Genomic DNA, 25,564 nt, shown 5'->3' with positions numbered 1-25,564 from the left:
TTTTTTTTTTTTTTTTTTTTTTTTTTTAACAAATCGAACACTGCCAATATCTAATTGTGTTCCAATATATGAGATTTAAAAGAAACACACAACACAGCCAAAGATAAATGAACTGGTCAAGCACGCTTTTGAGTGGTAAGAATTCGTTTTCAGGACATTTTTATTGCATTATATCACGTAAATTGCATAGTTTCATAATTCTGTAATGCTCCAAGTTTGAGATATGAGATGTAAACAGACAACATTGCTGATGAAAAGGATGGACAAGTTTGCATTCATCGACAAAAAAGTTTTATACCTGAAAAACGTACTCATATTGCTTATTGTAACACACAAATGTAATTACAGTTATCTGATCACAAACAAAATTCAAACTGCACAAAAAATCAGCAGTTTAAATGATGACATCAAGTACAAAACACATGTGGAATTACTATCACAACTTAATTGTTCTATACACACAGCATGGCTTCCTTAATGGTACTACTGACAGAACTTGCAGGTTAAACAGCACTTGTCAATTACTGCAGTTCGATATGTGTACTACACGTAGCATGATGGACCCTCACATTAAGTATTTCCACACCTAAACTGTCTGCAACACTTACCAAAATAAACACAGCTAGTTTACTGTCACTAGAGATATGAAACAAAGTGCACTCATCAGTACCATTAGTTTGATCTTTGTACCAAAGCAAACGATGTTATACCCACTTCTAAACTGTCTGTATTAATTGTCAAAAACTTGGTTTGACTAGAAGTGATGTCAAAGTCAATCAGATATCATATTGTCCGCATGGCTAGGATATGAACTTCATCTTGCAGCATTAAGCCTTTGCCATCTTCTGCTGACGCTAATTTATGTTGTCACGCAGTGGAAACTATATGACTCTTCAATCAACAGTAGTAATACAGATTATCTCAAGTAAGAAACGAGAATTGCTATGCTTTCCAACTTCTTTTCAGAGTTATCCACACATTATAGCGATTCCATGATAGGGTGTTAAGTTTATCTTGCATTACAAAATGCATGTCATTTTCTGCTATGCACAATGGAGACAACATGACATTTTGCCTCCCATACACCATCATTTTACAGCAAAATTGTAACAAACTGCCTCATACATCATTATGTTATAGCAGAACTGAAAAGAGAAATGGCTGCATATTACAAAATATAACAAATTACCGCATACTTCGACATATTACAGAAAACTGAAACGAGCTGCTCATTGTACTATGTCACAACAGAACTGTAACAAATTATTCCACACATCGTCATGCTACATCAAAATTGTAACAAGTTGTCTGATACATTGACATGTTACAATGTATTATCATTATTAACGTAACTGCAACAAATTGCCCCATACATCGACATATTACACCAAAACTGTCAGAGATTAATCCAAGTAAGAAACCTTTCTGATCTTGTATTGATAATGTTAACTTATGTAATAATTACAATGCTATGCAAGTGAAACAGTGATAGATGACACGAATAAATAGGTGGTTAGGCTGACAGTGAATGTGCATTAACTTGACAATGGGTGTCAGCAACTGAATCTTAAAATAATATCGACTTTTTGATTTCCTACTACCACAGATGGATTAGTTCCGCCATCTTGAATGTTGAATTTCCTACCACCTTGCATTTTTAAATTTCCCACCAGCACAATCTTGATTTTTTTTAATTTCCTGCCAGTGACATCTAGGATTAAGTGACTGCCGTGTCACACTTCACCTGCAGGACGTAGCTATACTACTCTCTGTGGAAATTCTTTTTGTTATATTTGTGAAGAGTTTGAAATTGCAAAAACAGAAAGATAAGCCACTTGTAAAGAAGTGCTGCAAACTTTATTTCAGGTGCTATGTTGGTGGCCAGGACAAGAATGCCTTCCATCCCCAACATATAAGCTGTTCACCATGTGCTACATTCCTGATAGGCTGGTTAAGAGGATTACGGCATACAGCCTTTTCTGTTCCCATAATTTGGAGAGAACCAACAGATCACACAATGGTTATCGTTTTTGTCTGACAAAACTGCACTGACGGAAAAAAATCGCAACACTAAAAAAAATTAATGTAGAATAAATAATTTCGCGAATACATTTGTCTAGGTAATATATTTAAGTGATTAACATTACAAGATCACAGGTTAATATAAGCGCGAGATAAGCCTTTGGACACCTAAAATAGTGGTACATTACTAACCGGTGTAACCGCCAGAATGTTGAATAAAGCTTGCAAGCGTCCATGCATTATGTTGTGCAGGTGCCAGATGTCAGTTTGTAGGATGGTGTTCCATGCCTACTGCACTTTTGCACTTGGTCGAAATGGTTCAAATGGCTCTGAGCACTATGGGACTTAACATCTGAGGTCATCAGTCCCCTAGAACTTAGAACTACCTAAACCTAACTAACCTAAGGACATCAGATATATCCATGCCCGAGGCAGGATTGCAACCTGTGACTGTAGCGGTCGCGCGGTTCCAGACTGAGCACTTGGTCGATCAATCCACAGACGGTTAATGGTGTCTGTGGATGTCACTGCAGTTGTCGTTCGATGATGCTCCGTATGTGTTCGATTGCAGACAGATCTGGTGATTGTGCAGGCCAAGGCAACATGTCGACACACTGTAGAGCGTGTTTCGCTACAACAGCGGTATGTGGGTCACCGTTAGCCTGTTGGAAACACTTTCTGGCATGCTCTTCGTGAATGGCAGCACAACAGGTCGAATTACCAGACTGATGTGCAATTTTGCAGTCAGGGTGCGTGGGATAAACACGAGAGTGCTCCTGCTCTCATACGAAATCGCACTCCAGGCCATAACTCCAGGTGTAGGTCCAGTGTGTCTAGCACGCAGATATGTTGGTTGCAGGCGCTCAACTAGCCTCCTCCTACGCACTATACGGCCATTTCTAGCACTGAGGCAGAACCATTTTTTATCAGAAAATACAACAAACCTCCACCATGCCCTCCAATGAGTTCTCGCTGGACACCACTGAAGTCGCAAATGGCGGTCGTATGGTGTCTACGGAATGCACGCTACAGGGCGTCTGGCTCTGAGCTGTCCTTGGAGCACCCGACTTGAAATAGTTCCTGGTGTCACTGTGGTGCCAGCTGCTGCTTAAATTGCTGCTGCAGATGCAGTGCGATGCACCAGAGCCATACGCTGAACAAAATGGTCTTTCCTCTCGGTAGTGCCGTATGGTTGCCTGGAACCCGGTCTTCTCGCGACTGTACATTCTCCTGAGAACCAGTACTAGCAACCATGTACAATGGCTACATTCCTGCCAAGGCTTTCTGCAGTACCGCAGAAAGAACATCCAGCTTCTCCTGGCCCTATTACACGACCTCGTTCAAACTCCGTGAGGTGTTGGTAATAGCGTCTTTGTCGCCTTAAAGGCACTCTTGACTAGTATTAACGCTCTCCAATCTCAAAAGTAACTAATACTCACGACCGTTACAGCGTGTATGTACAGCAAACCTGATTTTCAGTCTCGTAATAGCGCTATTAGCGTCATTTTCATGCGACTAGCGCGAAAACTGAATAAACTTCATCTTTCAGGCGTAGAAACACACTTACCAACTTTCATTTATCTCGCACAGCTCCTTATTGGTGTTGCGATCTTTTTCGCCAGTGTAGATTTAAGCACTTCTTTGCAGTTTCCTAATTTAGTATCTGGTACAACGCAAATGGAGGACTACAGTGGTGTCCGACTGCTGCTGGTCCTTAGGAAGTTAAATTTCTGAGGCAACGTATCGCAGAAAATCTGGACGCTAATATTTTTAGAAATTATTCTTTATTTTTCTATACCCATATGTTACTCATTTCTGTGATACCTTTTTGTACAGGCACATTTTTTTGCTGTTTGCGTTTGGTAACTTTTTTTTCGGAGACTTGTCATTTTGTGAAATACAAAGTGTGTTAAAAAATTCCAGAAACTTTTGTATTTTGGAACTAATTTTATTTATTTGTCTGCATCAATGGTGTAGCCTTAAAAATAGTCTCCATCGGATATCAGATATTTATGCAAGCGATTTTTCGAATCTTTGAAGGACTTCTGTATCTAGAATCTTGATGTTAACATTTACCTGTCTCACCAATGCGTTTTAATGGCATCTTTGCTTGTAAAACGCCGGCCCTTTAAGTTTTCCTTTATTTTTCACAACAGAAAAAAATCACAGTAGGCATTTAAATCGAGTAAGAAGATGGAGCATCATTATATTACGTTTTTGGTCAAACATTCACCAAAAGAAACGGAACTGTGAGCAGGTGTATTATCGTGCAGCAAAAGTCATGAATTGTTTCGCTAACAATCCGGGTACTTTTAAGCAAATGGAGTTGAACCTTTTAACAGTTCAACATTCTGTTAGGAACTCATGTTGCACTACGCCGTTAAAAATGGAACAATACAGTGTGCATAATCGTCACATTTCACTGCAACTGTTGATCTTTTTTCGGCTTCGTGGCCCAGAATGCTTCCACTGAGACGACTGAGTTTTAGTTTCGACGCCATATCTAGAAACCCACTTTTCATCACTTATTATGACGTTGTTGACATCATCTAACGGGTCCTGAGCTGGTTGTATTTGCATCTGTTTTTGTTCTAAATTCATTAATTTTGGACCAGACTTTTCTGTCACTTTTTTTACACCCGAATCACACTATAAAACTTTATGAGATGAACCAACGGATATTCCGATATTATCAGCGACTTCTCTCATCGTGGTTGGGCAATCTTTCATAGTCATTTCTTTTACCTTTCCCCCGATTTTATTAGTTGATAATGTGCTGGGGCATGTAGGGCGCTTGTCGTATCCAGCGTCTTCATGCCCTTATTCGAAACGCTTATACCACTTTTAAACCCTTTATTACTCATAGAAGACTCACAAAAAGCAATATTTAACATTTGTAAAAGTTTGCAGCACTTTATTTTTATAGGAAAAATTAATATAAATTTACTGGCCCATCTCTATCGAAAAATGGTTCAGATGGCTCTGAGCACTATGGGACTTAACATCTGAGGTCATCAGTCCCCTAGCACTTAGAACTACTTAAACCTAACTAACCTAAGGACATCACACACGTCCATGCTCGAGGCAGGATTCGAACCTGCGACCATAGCGGTAGTGCGGTTCGAGAATGAAGCGCCTAGAACCGCTCAGCCGCACCGGCCGGCCCGTTTTTATAGAAAATAAGTAGCTGCCGATTCTACCAAAAAAGTAACCTTTTTGACAGCTGACAACAGACTAAACATCCGATATAGCTAGCACCATACAGATGTTTCTCACACGTGTTTAGAACACAGTAACGAAAAAATTCCGCGAATCGGACTAATACAAGGGCGTGCTGGAAGAAATGCCTTCGAAATTTTTACTTACAAATATTTAAAGCTTTTTAAATAACACGAACATTATTAACATTATACATATTTATCATCATGTCTACATATTTATTTCTCAAAATAGACACCAGGGCGAAAAACACATTTCTGTCAAAGAGACACCAGTTTGTTGACACCGGCACCCTAGAATGTTTTACTTTGTTAACGGAGCCACGAGCTGACATCTGCTGGCACCGATTCGTTACTGTCAAAGTGAAGTCCTCGAAGGTGTTCTTTAAGTTCTGGGAGCAGATGAAAATCTGGTGGGGCCAAGTCGGCACTATATCATCGTTGACAGTGAACCCAAGGTGTCGGATTGTTGCAGACGAGACGGCACTCGTGCGTGGTCTGGCTTTGTCACGCTGAAGGAGAGGGTGCTCCATGTGTGGACGAACTCTTGGAATTCGGAGCTCTATTACACGCTGTTTCTCACGCACTGACTTAGCTATGGTACACGATACCTTGTTAGACGCTATATTTCTGAGCTCTCTAGCGGCAGAGGGTTGCAAATACGAAGACATGAAGGACAAGATGTAGAATGTTGACAACGTTTATTTCATTTAAAATGCTTTAAGAGATTTCACATAAAAAATTCAGAGTCACTACTTTGAAGCACACCCTCGTAGAAAATGAGAAGTCACAAATTTCCAATTATGTTTTGAACACACCTCATACATACTCTGAAGAGTCAAAGAAACTGACCCACCGGCCTAATATCGTGTAGGGCCGCCGCGAGCACGCAGAAGTTCCGCAACACAACGTGGCGTGACTCGACTAATGTCTGAAGTAGTGCTGGAAATAACTGAACCATGAATCCTGCATGGCTGTCCGTAAATCCGTAAGAGTACGGTGGTGTGGAGACCTCTTCTGGAGAGCGCGCGGCAAGGTATCCCAGATATGCTCAATAATCTTCAGGTTTGGGGAGTTTGGTGGCCAGTAGAAGTGTTAAAACTCAGAACAGTGTTCCTGGAGCCACTCTGTAGCAGTTGTGAATGTGTGGGATGTTGCGGGGTGTCCCATTTTCCTGCTGGAATTGTCCAAGTTCGTTGTAATGCACAATGGGAATGATTGGACGCAGGTGATCAGACAGGATGCTTATGTACATGTCACCTGCCAGAGTAGTATTTAGACGTATCAGGGGTCCCATATCCCTCCAACTGCACACACCCCACACCATTACAGAGCTGGAATAGTCCCCTGCTGACATGTAGGATACAGGGATTCCTGAGGTTTTCTCCATACCCGTACTCGTTGATCTGCTCGATACAGACTGAAACAAAACTCGTCCGACCAGGCAACATGTTTCCAGTTATCAACAGTACAATGGCGGTGTTGACGGAACCAGGCCACGCGTAAAGCTTTGTATCGTGCAGTCATTAAGGATACACGAGTGGGCCTTAGGCTCCGAAAGCCTATATCGATTATGTTTCGTTGAATGGTTCGCACGTTGACGCTTGTTGATGGCCCAGCAGTGAAATATGCAGCAATATGCTGAAGGGTTGCAGTTCTGTCAGCAGACCGGTTTGGCCGAGCGGTTCTAGGCGCTTCAGTCTGGAACCGCGCGACCACTACGGTCGTAGGTTCGAATTCTGCCTCGGGCATGGATGTGTTTGATGTCCTTAGGTTAGTTTGGTTTAAGTAGTTCTAGGCGACTGATGACGTCAGATATTAAGTCCTATAGTGCTCAGAGCCACTTCTGTCACGTTGAATATTCTCTTCATTCTTAGTTGGTCTCGTTCTTGCAGGATCTTTTCCAGCCGCAGCAATGTCGGAGATCTGATGTTTTACCGGATTCCTGATATTCACGGTGCATTCATGAAATTGTCGTACGAGAAAGTCCCCATGTCATCGCTAACTCGGAGATGCTGTGTCCTTCGCTCGTATGGCGACTATAAAACCACGTTCAAAATCATTTAAATCTTGATAACCTGCCATTGTAGCAGCAGTAACCGATCTAACAACCGCAACAGACAATTTTTGTCTTGAATGAGATTTTCACTCTGCAGCGGAGTGTGCGCTGATATGAAACATCCTGGCAGATTAAAACTGTGTGCCGGGCCGAGACTCGAACTCGAGACCTTTGCCTTTCGCGGGCAAGTGCTCTACTGGCAGAAGTAAGGCTGTGAGGACGGGGCGTGAGTCGTGCTTGGGTAGCTCAGTTGGTAGAGCACTTGCCCACGAAAAGCAAAGGTCCCGAGTTCGAGCCTCGGTGCGGCACACAGTTTTAATCTGCCAGGAAGTTTCAAATTTTGTCTTGTATAGGTGCTGCCGGCCGCAGCGCCGTATTCTGCTTGTTTACACATCTCTGCATTTGAATACGCATGCCCATACCTGTTTCTTTGTCGCTTCAGTGTATAACACAAAGGACTGACGTAAGCATTTATAAAAGCCAGGACTTGTACAGAAATTCTGAAATATCTGGATTTAGGAGCGAATTGTGTGCTAGTAGAAGTGTGCATTGTTCTCGTTTGACCTGTGTAACTTTGTGTGCCAGTGTCCATCGGCGGCGCGGCGGGCCTGTTCGCGGGAGCCAGCCTGCTGAGCTTCGTGGAGCTGCCCTACTACCTGTGCCTCAGAACTCGCTGCTGCGCCGCACGCCACAGCCGACCGCCTCCGCCGACCGGACGTATGCCGTTCCTGCCGTAGCCAGGCGTCACGCAGCAAGTTCTGCATGCGGCTGTCCGTCCTAGTGTTAGCCCACTCTCATAACGTAGAGCTGTTGCCTACCTAGAGCATCTCTCCTGTGCTGCACGGCAATTGAATTCAGTGGACGCTACGCAAGTGCTTCCTATCAAACACCTTATAACACTATCGATACTTTTACTCCTTTTTTCCCTTACTAATGTTCTCCTGATACTTAGATGGAAAAATTGTTTTTCAATGCACATATCTGTGTAAGATTCATGCATACACGCAAACTGGACATCTGTAAACTACATAGTTTCTGCTAAATAAAATTGTAATATTGCTTGCTGTTAGTTTATTATTCGATTCAAAATATTTCGTCATTTAAAAAAATATTTTTCACGAAAATGACATAAATATGTGCTGACAATATTTATAAGTTAGGAGAGAAATTACACATTATACAAGACATATTCAGTATTTTGTTTCTACTATTTTTCAAATGTTCAGTGTCACACTCTGGTGATGGTCACTTTCAACATGTAATTATTTTCCTTGCTACAGATTTTCGTTTACATGGCAATTCCATGTGAAGTGATTAGAGGTAAAATGTATTAAATCAGGGATTTCAGAATTAATTTCAATATATATATATATATATATATATATATATATATATATATATATATATATATATACTGTGTGGTATGTATGTGCAGCATCTCTTTCCAAACGACTGGATCAGTTTCAACCCTAACTTGTATACAAACACAAATCGTCAGGCGTATCAGCACTGTGCGGGTTAGAAGCTCCTAGCTGCCATAGCAACGGAGATATGGACGAAAGAGTGTTTTTTTCCCGTCTGTGTTGTGTAGTTTTCCCAGCAAAACATGTGTGTCGTGTTGGAGTAGTATTGGTCTGCCTTATCGACCTGTTATTGAGGAGCTACACGCGTGGAAGGCCATGGCTGGAGGGTCATTGAGATGGATGGGGAAGGGGATAGAGAGGGAGTTGATTAGGATGGGATGGACAGAGGGGGGGGGGGAAGAACAAAGAGAGAAGGAGGGAGAGATGGGTAGGGAGGAGGAGAGGGATGGGGAGAGGGAGCAGGAGGAGATAGATAGGAAGAGAAGAGGAGGGGGTGACAGAGAGAAGGAAAGAGGATATGGACAGAGGGTAGAAATATATGGTCAGAGAGAGGGGGGATGGTGGATATGAACAAAGAGAGAGGGGGAGAATGGACTCTAAATCAGGAGGAGAAGACAGACAAATAGTGGATGGACAATGAGGTGGACAGAGAGATGGAGGGAGGAAAAGATGGTCACACAGATTGAGGAGGAAGAGATTTGTGCAATATACGAGGATAATCCCAAAATTAAGGTCTCCTATTTTTTTGTAAGTTTACAGCTTGAATATTTAGCTATTTTTCGACATAATCACCATTTCTATCGATGCAGTTTTTGTAGACGCTGTGGCAGTTTTTGTATGCCCATGTCATACCATCTCACCGCCATGCTGTTCATAAAGTTGCTTGGTCTCAGGTGTAAAGTGGTATGCTCAGGTTTCAACCCGTGACAATTGAGTCCAGAAAGTTGTCCTGTTCGGCTGCAAGGCCGTGAAGAAATGCGCGGGAAGCATCAACTTCTCATTGCCGCATGTGGTCTTCAGTCAGCATGCGTGGCACCCATCTTGCGCACACCTTCCGGTAGTTCAATGTTTCCGTTAAAATTCTGATAGATGTGCTTAGGGAAACCTCTGGAACCAACGTGCAGAGTCCAGGGTGATCCGCCGATCTTCACGCATGCTTTGTTCAACCTTCAACACCGTCTCCTCAGAAACTGACGGTCTCCGGCTCCATTGTTCGTCGTAAATTTCGGCCCGACCAGCAGTAAACTCTCTACACCACTTACGAACATTTTTGACATCCATGCACGACTCACCACACACTTCCGTCAATTGACGATGGATTTCAATCGGCGCAGTGCCCTCTGCGTTCAAAAACCGAATAACTGCGCGCAATTCGCACTTGGCGGTAACATCCAACGGGAGCTTCATTCTCAACGGCTGCCAAGCCAAGACAGCGCCTCAGCGCGGCGTGCGCATGTTTACACAAAGCACGTTTCATAACAGTGTGACCAACTGCCACACAGAGTTATTTACTTATAAAAAAATAGGAGACCTTACTTTTGGGATTACCCTCGTATGAACTAGTACCTGCAGAAAGGGAACAACTGCACCTTTCTAAATTTCATACGAGGGACAAAAAAACTGTTTGATGCAAAAACACTCAAGCAAAATTAGTCTATATTTTTTCTAAAAAAGGTGTCTAAAGTGTTTTAGACATTGCTATTTCCGTATTTTTATCCAACTTTTTGTTAATAGTTGCCTAAACTTTTTTGTATTGGGCATCTTCTCTTTTGCAGCAAAAAAAATGTATAATATACTCGTATATTAAAAGCCATATATTTTGAGAATACAAATTTATTTTACAAATCTTTTTCAAACTAAACACATTTTAAGCATTATTACATCAAAATAGATTCGTGGACTTAAAAATCCTCTTCAGTGTCACCTCCTTCTGTTCTTGGATCTGCCAAAATTTCATTCCAAAATTGCATATTTCCTTCCGTAAAGGGGATAAAACTTTTTTTTAATATCATCCATATTTAATGTGTTTATGAGTAGTTTGGCTTTATAGCAGGCTCGTTGGGAATTATTAAATTCATATGAGTATTTTCTAAATAAATGCTATCAGCTTGTGGGCAATTGATATTTATCTTACACCAATTGTGCAGCTTCGCTGGAACTAAATTCATGATATTTTGACAGGACAAAATAGATCTTTTGCCCCTTTGGAACATCTTTACTAAGCTATTTTTTTAGAATAATGACCACCAAGTATTGTAATCTGTGAAGTCTTCTGTTTCCATGAGAATAAAAAGAACAGCAGGCAGATGAGCTGTTTCAAATGCCGTGTAATCTGATATTTCCAGAGCCACTAGATCAGTAGTACACTTGCTACAGGAAATATTGTTAATTGCAGAAAGGGAATACATGGAGGACATGTTCCCTTTTTGTTGTAAGTCGTGAATTGTCATTGCCGTTAAAGGTGGTTTACTGATTGTGAACAAGACTGTGTCTGCAGTAAATAATGCACCTATCCAGCTTAACTTATTGGGTGCAATGAAACGAATTTTGAAAATTTTGTACATGTGTCGTTTCTGCAGTCAGCGATTCATATGTGCCAAATGCATACATGAGCGAAGCACCTAAAAGGCTAGTATATACGAGGGGCATCCAAAAAGTAAGAACGCAACAATTGTTAAAATTCGAACAGTGAATGTTTTTAATGAAACTTACAAAAGCATATTATTTTTCCACATAATTGCCACTAAGGTCAATGCATTTTTGAAGCGTTGGCACCAGCTTTCATATACCCTCCTCATATATGACCTGCCCCAAATCCTGAAGCCGTTTTATCGCAGTTTCCATGACCTCCTGATCGTCTGAAAAGTGGTGCTCCCCAAGAGCTCCTTCAATGCAGCGAATTGGTAATCGCAAGGTACCAGGCCGGGGAGTAGGATGGATGAGTCACAATGCCACAAGCAACTGACATGATCGGATCTTGAGCGCATCAGGTGGTATGGAGTCCAGTGTTGTCATGAAGGTGTGACACACTACAAGTCAGCTTTGCCCTCCTTTTGTCATTAATTTTTTTCTCAACCTATACCGTGTCTCATAATACACAGCAGCGGTAATGGTGATCCCTTAGGGCATGAAATCGAACACCAAGTACCTTTTCCTGTCCCAAAACATGGGCGCCCTGATGTTCCTCTCTGAAGATTAAACTTTGAATTTTTAGGGGCTGGAGAATGGATGTCGCAGCACTGCAGAGACCGTCTTCTTGACTCAGGAGTACAGTGAAACAACCCCGTTTATTCCCTAGTCACAACTCAGTCGAGAAAGGATTCAACCTCAGTTTGAAAATGTTTAAAAATTTTTGACACCTTTCATGCACACAACTTCTTAAACCAAGTCTTTGTGACACGATTTCACTCAGAAGACTTCGTGAAACTCTTGGAAAATTTTCTTTAATGGAGCTGAGAATCACATGACGATCATCGCGAACTATTTCTGCAAACTAGTAACAGGCTCTTCTGGATTGACAGACGACCTTCAGCATCTTTCTTCGTCAAGGGGTAACCCACTTGATAAAATCCTGACGATTCATTTCCTAAGATGAGTAGGTTTCCGCAAGATGGTGAGGGATGCTGGTCGCTGATTCGTTAGGCAAGGTGAGGAACCAATGACGAACCAAATCACATACCTGTTGTAGGTGAAGCAAACGGAGGACGCACTAGATATGTTATGCTGTTGCCATGACATTTCAGGCCTGACGGAGGTGCTCGATGGCCTGCTTCAATCGTTACAAACCCCTCTACACGTCACTGGCGCCAACTCTCAAAACAAAATCTGTATGTCTTGCACAGCCCTTTTATTCTTACTTTCTGGATATGCCTCATATATAAAGCAGCATGTTTGTAAATACAGGATCTTCTCCCAAACCCATGAATCGATTGCAACAATATATGGCACAAAAACAGCAAGGCAGCCTACAAGTCAAGGACAAAAAAGTTTTTCCAGCATGCCCTCCCCCCCCCGTCCCACGAAAGTGCTGGCCGTCATTCACAGTAGGTGTGTTGTGTTTGAGCATCATGGGGTGCCCTGTGTGGACGGGCATAGCTGGGTAGATGTTGAGATGGTGTGGCGTCTCTCTATGAACTGCTTAGTGATTTAAGAAAATTTGTTCTTTTTCAAAGTAATCCTATGTGTATAATGGAAAGAATTGTATCCTACAGTATTACGGTTTACTTAAAGTGTCATGTTTGTCTAAGATAAAACATACAGTAAGTGGCTAGAGCTTCGGATTTGTTTCATGTTTCAGTAAATATAGTTATTCACAGCATGGAGAGCTGCATCAAACCAGTCTCTGGACTGAAGACCACAACAACAACAACAACAACAACAACAGTTATTCACAACAAAGACTCGTTTATTCTATTCCATTGTCTTCTTTTGTCTTTACGATTATCACTGCGACTGCTGCCTTTACTCTGATGAATGTAAGTGTCTGTTTCTAACTGAAATAATAACGACTGAAAAGATTCTCTCCACCTTCTTTACGTCGTTTCCTATCCTTTATTTTTCTGAAACATTAAAGTGAAATGTGGCTACTGTAATTGTACTACTGGAAGCTAGTGTGGTTTTGCATAACACCATTAACTTATCTTGATTCTTAACAGCCACTACTTTTATCTGTTGTTCAACAGAACCTACACGTAGTGTACATGCTTTTGAAGTCCGATATTTCATTGGGTTTAACATTGCAAATAATTTTACAGTAGATATCTATTTGATATGCAACCACACAATCTGAAGCTTGAGCAAAAAATCAGCGTGTTTTTCTTAGGAAGGAAAATAATTGGCTCCACATGTGAGTAAAAGGGAAAATATAACATGCTTTGCTAGTAATTCAAGGCTGAGCTCAGAAATGTTGTTTAACTTAGATAACCACTTCTCACAACTGTGACAACTTTATAGCTGATTCTATTGAAATATTACTGCAGCCTATAAAAGAAAGATTTCATGACCTTCTTGTTGTGAGATAATTTCAAATAACAATAGAGGTCAGTTATAATAGATAGAAGAGGGGATGGGTAGAGAGTGGGGGACGATGAGACAGACTGAGACAGGGAGGAGAGCATGAGATGTACAGACGTATGGTCAAGGAGGAGGTGGCAAAGAGAGAGAGAGAGAGAGAGAGAGAGAGAGAGAGAGAGAGAGAGCGGGTGAGAGAGAGAGAGAGAGAGAGAGAGAGAGAGAGAGAGAGAGAGGGAGGAGGAGACAGATAGGACGAGGAGGAAATATTAGATGGAAAGGGAGAGGGGCAGGAAGAGATGAATAAAGAGAAGTGGGGAGTAGGATATGGACAGAGAGAGGGGGTGGGAAGAGATGGACAGAGAGAGCAAACAGAATGAGAGAGAGAAGGACAAAGAGAGATGGGGAGAAGGAGATGGACAGAGGAGGAGGAGTGGGAGATGCAAGAGGCAGGTGGTAGATGTAGTGGAGTAATGAGCAGCTGGAAAAAGAATTGGCGGAGGTAGAAATGGACAGAGAGAGGTGGAGGAAGATACGAACAAAGGGAAGGGAAGGAAGGTATGGTTGGAGAGAGGGATGGAGGAGAATAGCAAAGAGAGGAGGAGGAGGAGGAGGAGACAGAGAGAGTGGGGAGGAGGGCATCGACACTCAGAGGAGGGACGATGAGGTGGACACAGAGAGGGAGGAAGAGGAAGATATGTGTGAAATATATGTGTTGAAAGCATATGCGGGTGAACCCACAGGGGAAGGCTAGTATTACCAAACACAAACTGTAAACCCATGTAGAAAAGAATGATTCAAGACATATCGTAACCATAAAAACAAATATTAGTTTGAGACTCTTAGAAAATGTCACAATTGTCATATTTTGCAACACCTGATACATTAGATACATTAGGTTCAAACAACAAAATCACTTTACTTTACTTAAGTTTTGAATGCCGTTTTCTCAAGAATTTAATTTATTCTCACCGGTAAGCAGTCCAACAAAATGTTTTACACATTTCTTTTCAGAAAACCTCACTAGAACATCAACTGATCTATCAGAGAGCATGGATACTAGCAGGATGCCAGGGTTCAACATCAGCTCGCGAAAAACGAACATGCAGTTTTTATTTAATTACTTGAAAGAATTTAAAAAATCTTCTTATACTTTAAGTACAATTAATTTGAACTGCACTTGACTAGTGCAGGTTTACTTACAATTTTTGAAACTGAGTTGCTTAATACATGAGGCACATATTTTAGAGGTTAAAATAAACATGATTTGAGAAATTTTTTAAAATTTTTTTGTTGGTAGACATGGTAATGTTTAAACAGCTACATAATCAGCTAGATAATCTGACTACTGCACACTTAACTTCGCCTTGCCTTCTGCATAAGAGGAAGACTTCTTTAAACTGCGTGTTCGTTTTTGTTATGTACAACTGATACTGTTTAAAATGTTTTCTTTTGTTATCTCTGTTTTTGATGCCTGAAGATATACGGGAACGCAAAATGAATGACGACGACGTTGCTTCAAACTCTACCTTTTCTAAAATGGAGTGGCTCCTTCCTCGGTTTCATGCGAATGTACACTGAAATAATTATTCACTCTTGAATGAAAAACCAGCTTGAATTAAAAAACTTTTCTGAAAAGTACGAATGGCTTCGGAGTAGTATACCAAGGAATATCTATGTGGGATTTGTATTTTCATTTTAGCCTCAATCTCTGAGTGTCAGTATTTGATAGCGATGCCCAATGCGGACAGTAATTGTAGGGGCGCAATACCTTATTAAATGGAAACGACACATAATTTAATTATATGTACTATGTCTTCTCAAAAATGTTCTTTAGTAATCAACAATTCCTCGCCGTAATTCAGTAAAAAGCCCGATTCCTCCATTACTAACTGTGAGTCCCTGTGTCGTTCCACTCCTAATTTTCATGAATTCGACATGGAGAAAACTTCTCGCTAACCGTCCTTTTTTCTCTCCCTCTTTACTTCAACTATCCGTTCACCTGCTCTAACATAAAACACACACACACACACACACACACACACACACACACACACACATAACAATAATACCTCCGTGCACATACCTGCTCGTACAGCGTAATGCGCAACTCGATAACTTGTGAGACATGGATGGGAGCCAGGTCCGCGTGGATTCCTCACGGCAGAATAACGACAGTGAGCTGGTGCACCGGTGGGCGGGAGTATGGCTTCAGGCAGTTTCTCACGCTTATTTGGGCAAATTCTGGTCTGATTACCAAATTCCTTCTCAAGGAATACGATAACAAGCAGAACAAAATTTACGCGGTCACGCAAAGCTAGAGCAGACCACTTCCCTCCCTTAGGTCCTTCACAACTCTAGCGACAGGGAGAGTATCGGTCTACATGTTAAATAATGAAATAAAATTTGCCATATCCCGATAAAGCAAACACCATACTAGAAAGGGATAAACTCTGGAAAAAAAACGAAAGAAAGAAGAAGGTTAACCTCTCTGGGAACAGCACCCATGCAACATAAAATATGCATGTACCACATTTATTTACATATTTCATGTAACACAGATAATATTACAAGAAAAAATATGTATAATATGTATAAATAAAAACGACAGGAAAAATCCATCACAGCCTTCGATAATGAAACCTATCTTTCCATACAGTATGAAATATTTGTCAACGCCAATAAACACCAGTATCACATTGTAAGGTATTTTCTTTCTCAGTACACGTAAAAATACATTCAATTTTTTGAGCATCATAACCAACAACGTGCCGTAAACATAAAAATCCTACCGACTTCCGCAGCTATGGAGAAATACGAGTATATCATTACTGCACCACAGCCTATCACTACACCTCCTGCTTTAACATCTACGTCCACACTTTTCACACACAGGTAAAATGAATGTGTAAGCAAAAAGACGTTGTATAATTTATGGTTTTTTTTCTAGTCATCAGTCTTCTGACTGCTTTGATGCAGCCCGCCACAAATTCCTCCCATGGGCCAACCTCTTCATCTCAAAGTAGCACTTCTAACCTCCGTCCCCAATTATTTGCTGGGTGTACTCCAATCATCGTCTTCCTCTAAAGTTTTTGCCCTCTATAACTCCCTTTAGTACGATGGAAGTCATTCCCTGATGTCTCAACAAATGTCCTATCATCATGTTCCTTCTCCTTGTCGGTGTTTTCCGCATTTTCCTTTCCTGTCCGATTCTGCGCCGAATCTCCTCGTTCCTTACCTTATCAGTCTACCTAATTTTTAACATTCGTCTGTAGCACCACATCACAGATGCTTCGATTCTCTTCTGGTCCGGTTTTCCCATAATCCATGTTTCACTACCGTACAATTCTGTGATCCAAACGAACATTCTCAGAAATTTCTTCCTCAAATTAAGGCCTATGTTTTATACAAATAGACTTCTTTTAGCCAGAAATGGCCTTTTTACCAGTGTTATTCTACTTTTGATGTCCTTGCTCCGTCCGTCATTCGTTATTTTTCTGCGTAGGTAGCGGAATTCCTAGACTTCATCTACTTCGTGACCGCCAATCCTGATAAGTTTCTCGCTGTTCTCATTTCTGCAACTTCTCATTAATTTCGTCTTTCTTCGACTTACTCTCAATCAAAATTCTGTACTCATTAGGCTGTTCATCCCATTCAGCAAATCATGTAATTATTCTTCACTTTCAGCCAGTATAGCAATGTCATCAGCGAGTATTTCATTGATATCCTTTCAGCATGAATTTGAACTCCACTCCTGAACCTTTCTTTTATTTCCATCATTGCTTCTTCGATGTACAGATTGAACAATAGGGGTGAAAGACTACATCTTTGTCTTACACCCTTTTTAATCCGAGCACCTAGTTCTTGGTCGTCCACTCTTGCTATTCCCATTTGGCTCTTGTACATATTGTATATTACCTGTCTCTCCCTATAGCTTACTCCTATTTTTCTCAAAATTTCGAACATCTTGCACAGCCCGCCAAATGCGTTCGACATGTAAAATGGTGCAAAATTCACAGTTTATATATCCAATAAAAAGGTCTGAATTTAAACATAACAAATCGGCAGTGGGCGGTAATTCTTATAAACAGTGTGGAATTTCAGTTAAATCAATGTTTAATTAAATTCCTCAACCAAACAACATACGTGTTCATATTACTCTTTAATGCAGTCGCATCCTGTGCTGAGCGACAACTTCCTGCACACAAACGACTGACAACTGACAGGCGTCGTCCCAACCTAGTATACACTGAGGCAATAAAAGTCGTCGGAAAGTGATATGTACGCATACAGCCATCGGTAATATCGCGTACACGAGATATAAAAGGGCAGTGAATTGGCGGAGCTCTCATTTGTGAGTCATGTGAAAAGGTTTCCGATGTGATTATGGCCGAACGACGGCAATTACAGACTTTGAACACGGAATGGCAGTTGGTGCTAGACGCATGGGACAGTCCATCTCGGAAATCTTTAGGGAATTCAACATTCCGAAGTTCACAGTGTCGAGAGTGTGCCGAGAATACCTATAACTCAGGCTTCATACAACACCAGCTCTGTCGACCTTGAGGGCCAGTTAATTGCACTACCAAAAATAATCCAGCGATTGGGGTAAGTGCGGTTGAGACCCTACCTAAAGCGTCTAGTAAAACGTGAAGGGACTCCGTCAGCCGCGCGGGATCAGCCGAGCGGTCTCGGGCGCTGCAGTCATGGACTGTTCGGCTGATCCCGGCGGAGGTTCGAGTCCTCCCTCGGGCATGGGTGTGTGTGTTTGTCCTTAGGATAATTTAGGTTAAGTAGTGTGTAAGCTTAGGGACTGATGGCCCATAAGATTTCACATACATTTGAACATTTGGACTCCGTCATGCTGTTAAGTACAATGCAGTCCACGTGACCAAATGAACGTCCTCAATGTGTTCAACAAATGGAGTTTCCAAAAAAGTGCAAGTAATTCTGCCCCGTCATTCGTTCTTCTAAAATGCCTTAACCAATGAATATGTTACCGATAATGCATCACCAAACACTCATCGAAAAACGAACTTGGAAGTGATTTCCATTGTAGCGGGTGGATTTTTCTGCGACGATTGATGATAACTACGTGTGTTGTTGATTGCCTCCGTGTACACACGGATTCATCGGTGAATAGTATTAACGGAAGCAAATGGCGATTGTCATTTAGCAGTGACAAAATTCAAGTCATGTGACATGTCGCCCATGCCAAGATTGTGGATATGCTGTATGTGAAATGTGTAGAAGTTTTCCGCACCTAATTTTCACCATACACTTGTTCGTGGTACTCCGATACGTGCAAGGTAGCGGGACTGCGCTGCACCATTTCAACAATGTGTTGCTGTTCCTGCATAGGTTGTTGAACTACATGTACAGAAAGAAGGAAACTTGAAAGAATACATGTTTCACGCAACACACTGAAAATTGAGGATAACAATCTACGATCAAAAATATGCCGTATCGGAAAGAGCTGACGGTGTTCTTCGACAGCAGCAGAAGCATTATCACCGCAGAATCCGTAAACATAATCCTTATCCGTATATTCTTCATTAGTACAGATGTGTGGCATTCTGATTAGCACGTGTACAAACACAGTTAACAGATGTTTCTCTCTGATATTCTTTCAGTCCCTCGCACTACTTCACTCACAACACAGCAGGAACATCGGCGCATTGAACCGGCTCGTTACAGGCAGCAATACACCACGACCAAAGAGCCTGAAAGCAACGAGGGAGGTTGGTCTACAAAAAAGTCAAAGAGATTGGCTGGCTAAGACACGTACGTACATGCCATTATCCCAAAAATAAATACGTGTTAAATGTGCTCTATCTCAGAAACTATTCGAAAAGTGGCATTCCTCTCATATCGCTGGATACTGATCACTACTCCTGGGACACTCTGTACATTGTGGACAATAATGATCTCACAACACTCCACTGGACGCTACTTTCCCTCCATTATGATCAACATACGGCGCTCTGTTTGCTAAGAAGTCTTCAGTCAACTTATAAAGTTAGTCTAATATTCTGTTTGCTCTTATTTCGTTTATTAAGCCACAGTGAGGAATTGTATAGACCGCCTTCCGGAAGTCAAGGGACACAGAATCAACTCCCGGGTATCATGGACGTGACGAAACGTTAACATCTACAAAGCAGATTTTCGTTCTGTAAATACACTGAAGAGCCAAAAAACTGCTACACCTGCCTAATACCGTGTAGGGTCCCCGCGAGCACGCAGAAGGACCGCAACACGACGTGGCATGGCCTCAACCAATGTCTGAAGTAGTGCTGGAGGGAACTGACACCAATAATCCCGCAGGAATGTCCATAAATCCGTAAGAGCACAAGGGGGTGGAGATCTCTTCTGAACAGCTCGTTGCAAGGCATCCCAGATATGCTCAATAATGTTCATGTCTGGGGAGTTTGGTGACCAGCGGAGAGAGTGTTCCTGAAGCCACTCTGTAACAATTCTGGACGTGTGCGGTGTCGCATTGTTCTGCTAGAATTGTCCAACTCCAGCGGAATGCACAATAGACATGACTGGGTGTAGGTGATCAGACAGGATGCTTACGTACGTGTCACCTGTCAGAGTCGTATCTAGACGTATGAGGGCTCTCATATTACTCCAACTGCACCCCTCCCCCCCCCCCCCCCCACACACACACATACACCATTACAGAGCCCCCACCAGCATGAACAGTCTCCTGCTGACATTAGGGTCCATGGATTCGTGAAGTTGTCTGCATACCCGTAAACGTCCATTCACTCGATACAATTTGAAACGTGACTCGTCCGACCAGGCAACATGTCTCCAGTCATCAACAGTCCAATGTTGGCGTTGACGGACCCAGGCGAGGCGTAAAGCTTTGTGTCGTCCAGTCATCAAAGGTACACGATTGGGCCTTCGGCTCCGAAAGCCCATATCGATGATGTTTCGTTGAATGGTTCGCACGCTGACACTTTTTGATGGCCTAGCGCTGAAATATGCAGCAGTTTGCGGAAGGGTTGTACATCTGTCAAGTCATGTGATATGTCGCCAATGCGAAGATTGTGGATACGCTGTATGTGAAATGTGTAGAAGTTTTCAGTCGTCATTGGTCCCATTCTTGCAGGATCTTTTTCCAGCCACAGCGGTGTCGGATTCCTGATATTCACGGTGCACTCATGAAAGTCGCCATTTCATCGCTACCTCGGAGACGCTGTCTCCCATCGCCCGTTCGCCGACTATACCACCACGTTCAAACTCACTTAAATCTTGTTAACCTGCCATTGAAGCAGCATTAACCGATATAAGAACTGCGCCACACACTTGTCTTATATAGGCGCTGCGAGAGCAGTGCCGTATTCTGCCCGTTTACATATATCTGTATTTGAATGCTCATGTCTATAGCAGTTACTTTGGCGCTTCAGTGTATTATGTATGTATGTATAGTATTTTCAGGGGTAACAGTGTTTTTAATTTCACATATTCTTATATAAGTTCTTATATTAATTTTTGTTTTTATTCTTATATTTATTCTTGAGGAAGTTTTGTTCCATTCCCTTGGATGATACAGACCGTAGAAACATCCGAAACACAGAAGTTCCAAGCACCACGAGCATCGCGCGAAGCTAGGTTAGAACAGTGACATTTCTTCGTATGAATATCATTCGGGTAAGAAACGTCGTTAACATTGCTGAACATTTCACGCGTAGCCAATAATTTTGTTGGAAATCAACGGATCACTATTCGAGAAACTGGTGCATGCAATGGATTATGAATCAAGGTACACTACAGGAACTACTCCGAAAACAATTTCAAGTCACTTTTTGATTAATTTACTGCTTTTTTTAATTTATTCAGCAGACATACACTCCTGGAAATGGAAAAAGAACACATTGACACCGGTGTGTCAGACCCACCATACTTGCTCCGGACACTGCGAGAGGGCTGTACAAGCAATGATCACACGCACGGCACAGCGGACACACCAGGAACCGCGGTGTTGGCCGTCGAATGGCGCTAGCTGCGCAGCATTTGTGCACCGCCGCCGTCAGTGTCAGCCAGTTTGCCGTGGCATACGGAGCTCCATCGCAGTCTTTAACACTGGTAGCATGCCGCGACAGCGTGGACGTGAACCGTATGAGCAGTTGAAGCACTTTGAGCGAAGGCGTATAGTGGGCATGCGGGAGGCCGGGTGGACGTACCGCCGAATTGCTCAACACGTGGGGCGTGAGGTCTCCACAGTACATCGATGTTGTCGCCAGTGGTCGGCGGAAGGTGCACGTGCCCGTCGACCTGAGATCGCACCGCAGCGACGCACGGATGCACGCCAAGACCGTAGGATCCTACGCAGTGCCGTAGGGGACTGCACCGCCACTTCCCAGCAAATTAGGAACACTGTTGCTCCTAGGGTATCGGCGAGGACCATTCGCAACCGTCTCTATGAAGCTGGGCTACGGTCCCGCACACCGTTAGGCCGTCTTCCGCTCACGCCCCAACATCGTGCAGTCCGCCTCCAGTGGTGTCGCGACAGGCGTGAATGGAGGGACGAATGGAGACGTGTCGTCTTCAGCGATGAGAGTCGCTTCTGCCTTGGTGCCAATGATGGTCGTATGCGTGTTTGGCGCCGTGCAGGCGAGCGCCACAATCAGGACTGCATACGACCGAGGCACACAGGGCCAACACCCGGCATCATGGTGTGGGGAGCGATCTCCTACACTGGCCGTACACCACTGGTGATCGTCGAGGGGACACTGAATAGTGCACGGTACATCCAAACCGTCATCGAACCCATCGTTCTACCATTCCTAGACCGGCAAGGGAACTTGCTGTTCCAACAGGACAATGCACGTCCGCATGTATCCCGTGCCAACGAACGTGCTCTAGAAGGTGTAAGTCAACTACCCTGGCCAGCAAGATCTCCGGATCTGTCCCCCATTGAGCATGTTTGGGACTGGATGAAGCGTCGTCTCACGCGGTCTGCACGTCCAGCACGAACGCTGGTCCAACTGAGGCGCCAGGTGGAAATGGCATGGCAAGCCGTCCCACAGGACTACATCCAGCATCTCTACGATCGTCTCCATGGGAGAATAGCAGCCTGCATTGCTGCGAAAGGTGGATATACACTGTACTAGTGCCGACATTGTGCATGCTCTGTTGCCTGTGTCTATGTGCCTGTGGTTCTGTCAGTGTGATCATGTGATGTATCTGACCCCAGGAATGTGTCAATAAAGTTTCCCCTTCCTGGGACAATGAATTCACGGTGTTCTTGTTTCAATTTCCAGGAGTGTATATTTAGTAGATGAAAAGGGACAACGTTATTTCAATATACACTGGAAAACATTTGTGTAGTTATCTTCTACTGACATGGGTAAACAAATGGGAAACAAAAATTAAAGCAAAAATCGGGTTTCGAACGTGGTGCTCAAAAAGAGTGATGCAGCAGTACTAGTCACTGTGCCAGCCCTTAGGTTGAACGACTTACTCGCAAAAACGCACATAAACTACTTCGAAAATTTTGACCGCCGTTTTGTCAGAAATGGCCGTTTATCTACGTATAAGCCGAGACACACGTTTGAACCCTCTTCCACTGAACAAAGTTTCTGGGAAATCTGATTACGGTCGTGTTCCCCTCATAAGCAATGTGGGACCATACGGTAATGTTTTCGAAAACACGTGACTGGCTTGAGGAATATTTGACTAATAGAAGAAAATAACATACTGTAAGTCGAATGTTCGACGAAAACGATAGTAACAACTGGCGTGCTCTGAGCAAGGGTAATAGAGTTTGTGCTGGAAACATAGTTGTTGGACGATCGTAAGGAACTGCAGAAAGACCGGGACAAAATTTCCACAGCTGTAGTGAATGGCAGCACTCTTTAAATGTGCATATATGTAAGGTAATCCTTATAACAAAGAGAAGGGATGTATAGCATCTGAATGCTGAATTAGTGCTGCATATTTTGAGCACATCGCATCACGTAAGTACTGATGGGTAGTGTTAACAAGCTATTTGAAACGTGAGGGGCCACGTAAATTCATTATTAGAGAAAGTGAATGGGAACCATAGATTTGAAACTTCCTGGCAGATTGGAACTGTGTATCGTACTTGCATTCGAACGGAGGACATTTGCCTTTCGCGGGCCAGTGCTCTACCAACTGAGCTACCCAAGAACGACTAGCAATCCGTCCCCACAGCTCTACTTCAGCCAGTACCTCGTCTCCTACTTTCCAAACTTCACAGTAGCTCTCTGGAAGAAAGGATATTGCAGAGACATGGTTTAGCCACAGCCTGCGGGACGTTTTCAGAATGAAATTTTCACTCTGCAGTGGAGTGTGTGCTGATGTGAAACTTCCTGGCAAATTAAAACTTTTCGTTGGACCGAGACTCGAACTCGGGACCTTTGCCTTTCGCGGGCAAGTGCTCCACCAACTGAGCTACCCAAGCACGACTCAGGACCCGTCCTCAGAGCTTTATTTCCGCCAGCACCTCGTCTCCTTGTCTTCCAAACTTCACAAAATCTCTCCTGCAAATGTTTGATGGTGGGAGACGAGGTACTGGCCGAAGCAAATCTGCGGAAACGGGTGGTGAGTCGGCTTTTATAGTTCAGTTGGTAGAGCACTTGCCTCCGAAAAGCATAGGTCCCGAGTTCGAGTCTCGGTCCGGCACATAGTTTTAATCTGCCAGGAAGTTTAATATCAGCACACACTCTGCTGCAGAGTGAAAATCTCGTTCTGGAACCATAGATTTGTTTGAAAGTTTTGTGACAAACCCCTCTATACGACACTGGCGCCAGCGCTGGAAACAAAATCTGTATGTCTTGCACAGCCCTTTTATTCTTACTTTCTGGATATGCCTCATATACGAGGGCTATCCACAAAGTAGATTACGTTTTGGAATTAAAAATAAATAAAGTATTGGAATTTTCTTTATTATATACAGATGAAAGCCACACTTAAATACTACTTTTCTACATAGTTGCCATTTAAATTAAGGCACTTATCGTAGAGATGGACGAGCTTGGAAACTCCGTCGTAAAATTCGGCCGCCTGCGCCTTCAATCACGTGGTTACCTCTACTTGAAGCTGTGCGACTCATTACTCGATCGCATCGTTACTGGTGACGAAACATGGGTTAAGCATGTGAACTGCGAGACAAAATTGCAGTCAATGCAGTGGGGGCACACAAATTCCCCCCAAAAACGCAAGAAATGCATGCAGACAATGTCGGCAAGGAAGGTGATGGCGACTGTCTTTTTGGACAGAAAAGGTGTGTTTTTTGTGGATTCTCTGGAAAGAGGCACTACAATAAACTCTCAAAGGTATTGCCAAACTCTGCACAACCTCAGAAGAGCAATACAAGCTCTTGTGGTCCGGTTTTCCCACAATCTATGTTTCACTGCCGTACAATTCTGTGATCCAAACGTACATTCGTAGAAATTTCTTCCTCAAATTAAGGCCTATGTTTGATACAAATAGACTTCTCTTTGCTAGGAATGCCCTTTTGTGCCAGTGTTATTCTACTTTTGATGTCTTGCTCCGTCCGTCATTCGTTATTTTTCTGTCTAGGCAGCAGAATTCCTAGACTTCATTTACTTCGTGTCCGTCAGTCCTGATATTAAGTTTCTCGCTGTTCTCATTTCTGCAGCTTCTCATTACTTTCGTCCTTCTTCCATTTACTTTCAATCAAAATTCTGTACTCGTAAGGCTGCTCATTCCATTCAGCAGATCATGTAATTCTTCTTCACTTTCAGTCCATGCAGCAATGTCATCAGCGAATCGTTTCATTGACATCCTTTCACGTTGAATTTTAATTCCACTCCTGAACCTTTCTTTTATTTCCATCATTGCTTCTTCGATGTACAGATTGAACAGTAGGGGTGAAAGACTACATCCCTGTCTTG

General features: G+C 42.7%; 1 protein-coding gene across 1 annotated transcript in view; it reads left to right on the top strand.

The window, feature by feature from the left end:
* The window catches only part of LOC124775342, a 170,014-nt gene extending 161,978 nt beyond the window's left edge, over positions 1-8,036 (top strand). The window contains exon 9 of the mRNA XM_047250177.1: positions 7,885-8,036. Within this exon, the coding sequence (XP_047106133.1) occupies positions 7,885-8,036 (152 nt within the window). The remainder of the gene's footprint in view (positions 1-7,884) is intronic.
* The last annotated feature ends 17,528 nt before the right edge of the window (positions 8,037-25,564 follow it).

Source organism: Schistocerca piceifrons, chromosome 1 (assembly GCF_021461385.2).
Source record: "Schistocerca piceifrons isolate TAMUIC-IGC-003096 chromosome 1, iqSchPice1.1, whole genome shotgun sequence".
NCBI lineage: Eukaryota > Metazoa > Arthropoda > Insecta > Orthoptera > Acrididae > Schistocerca > Schistocerca piceifrons.
The sequence above is the reverse complement of the archived record's forward strand: the minus strand, read 5'-3'. Positions and strand labels throughout refer to the sequence as shown.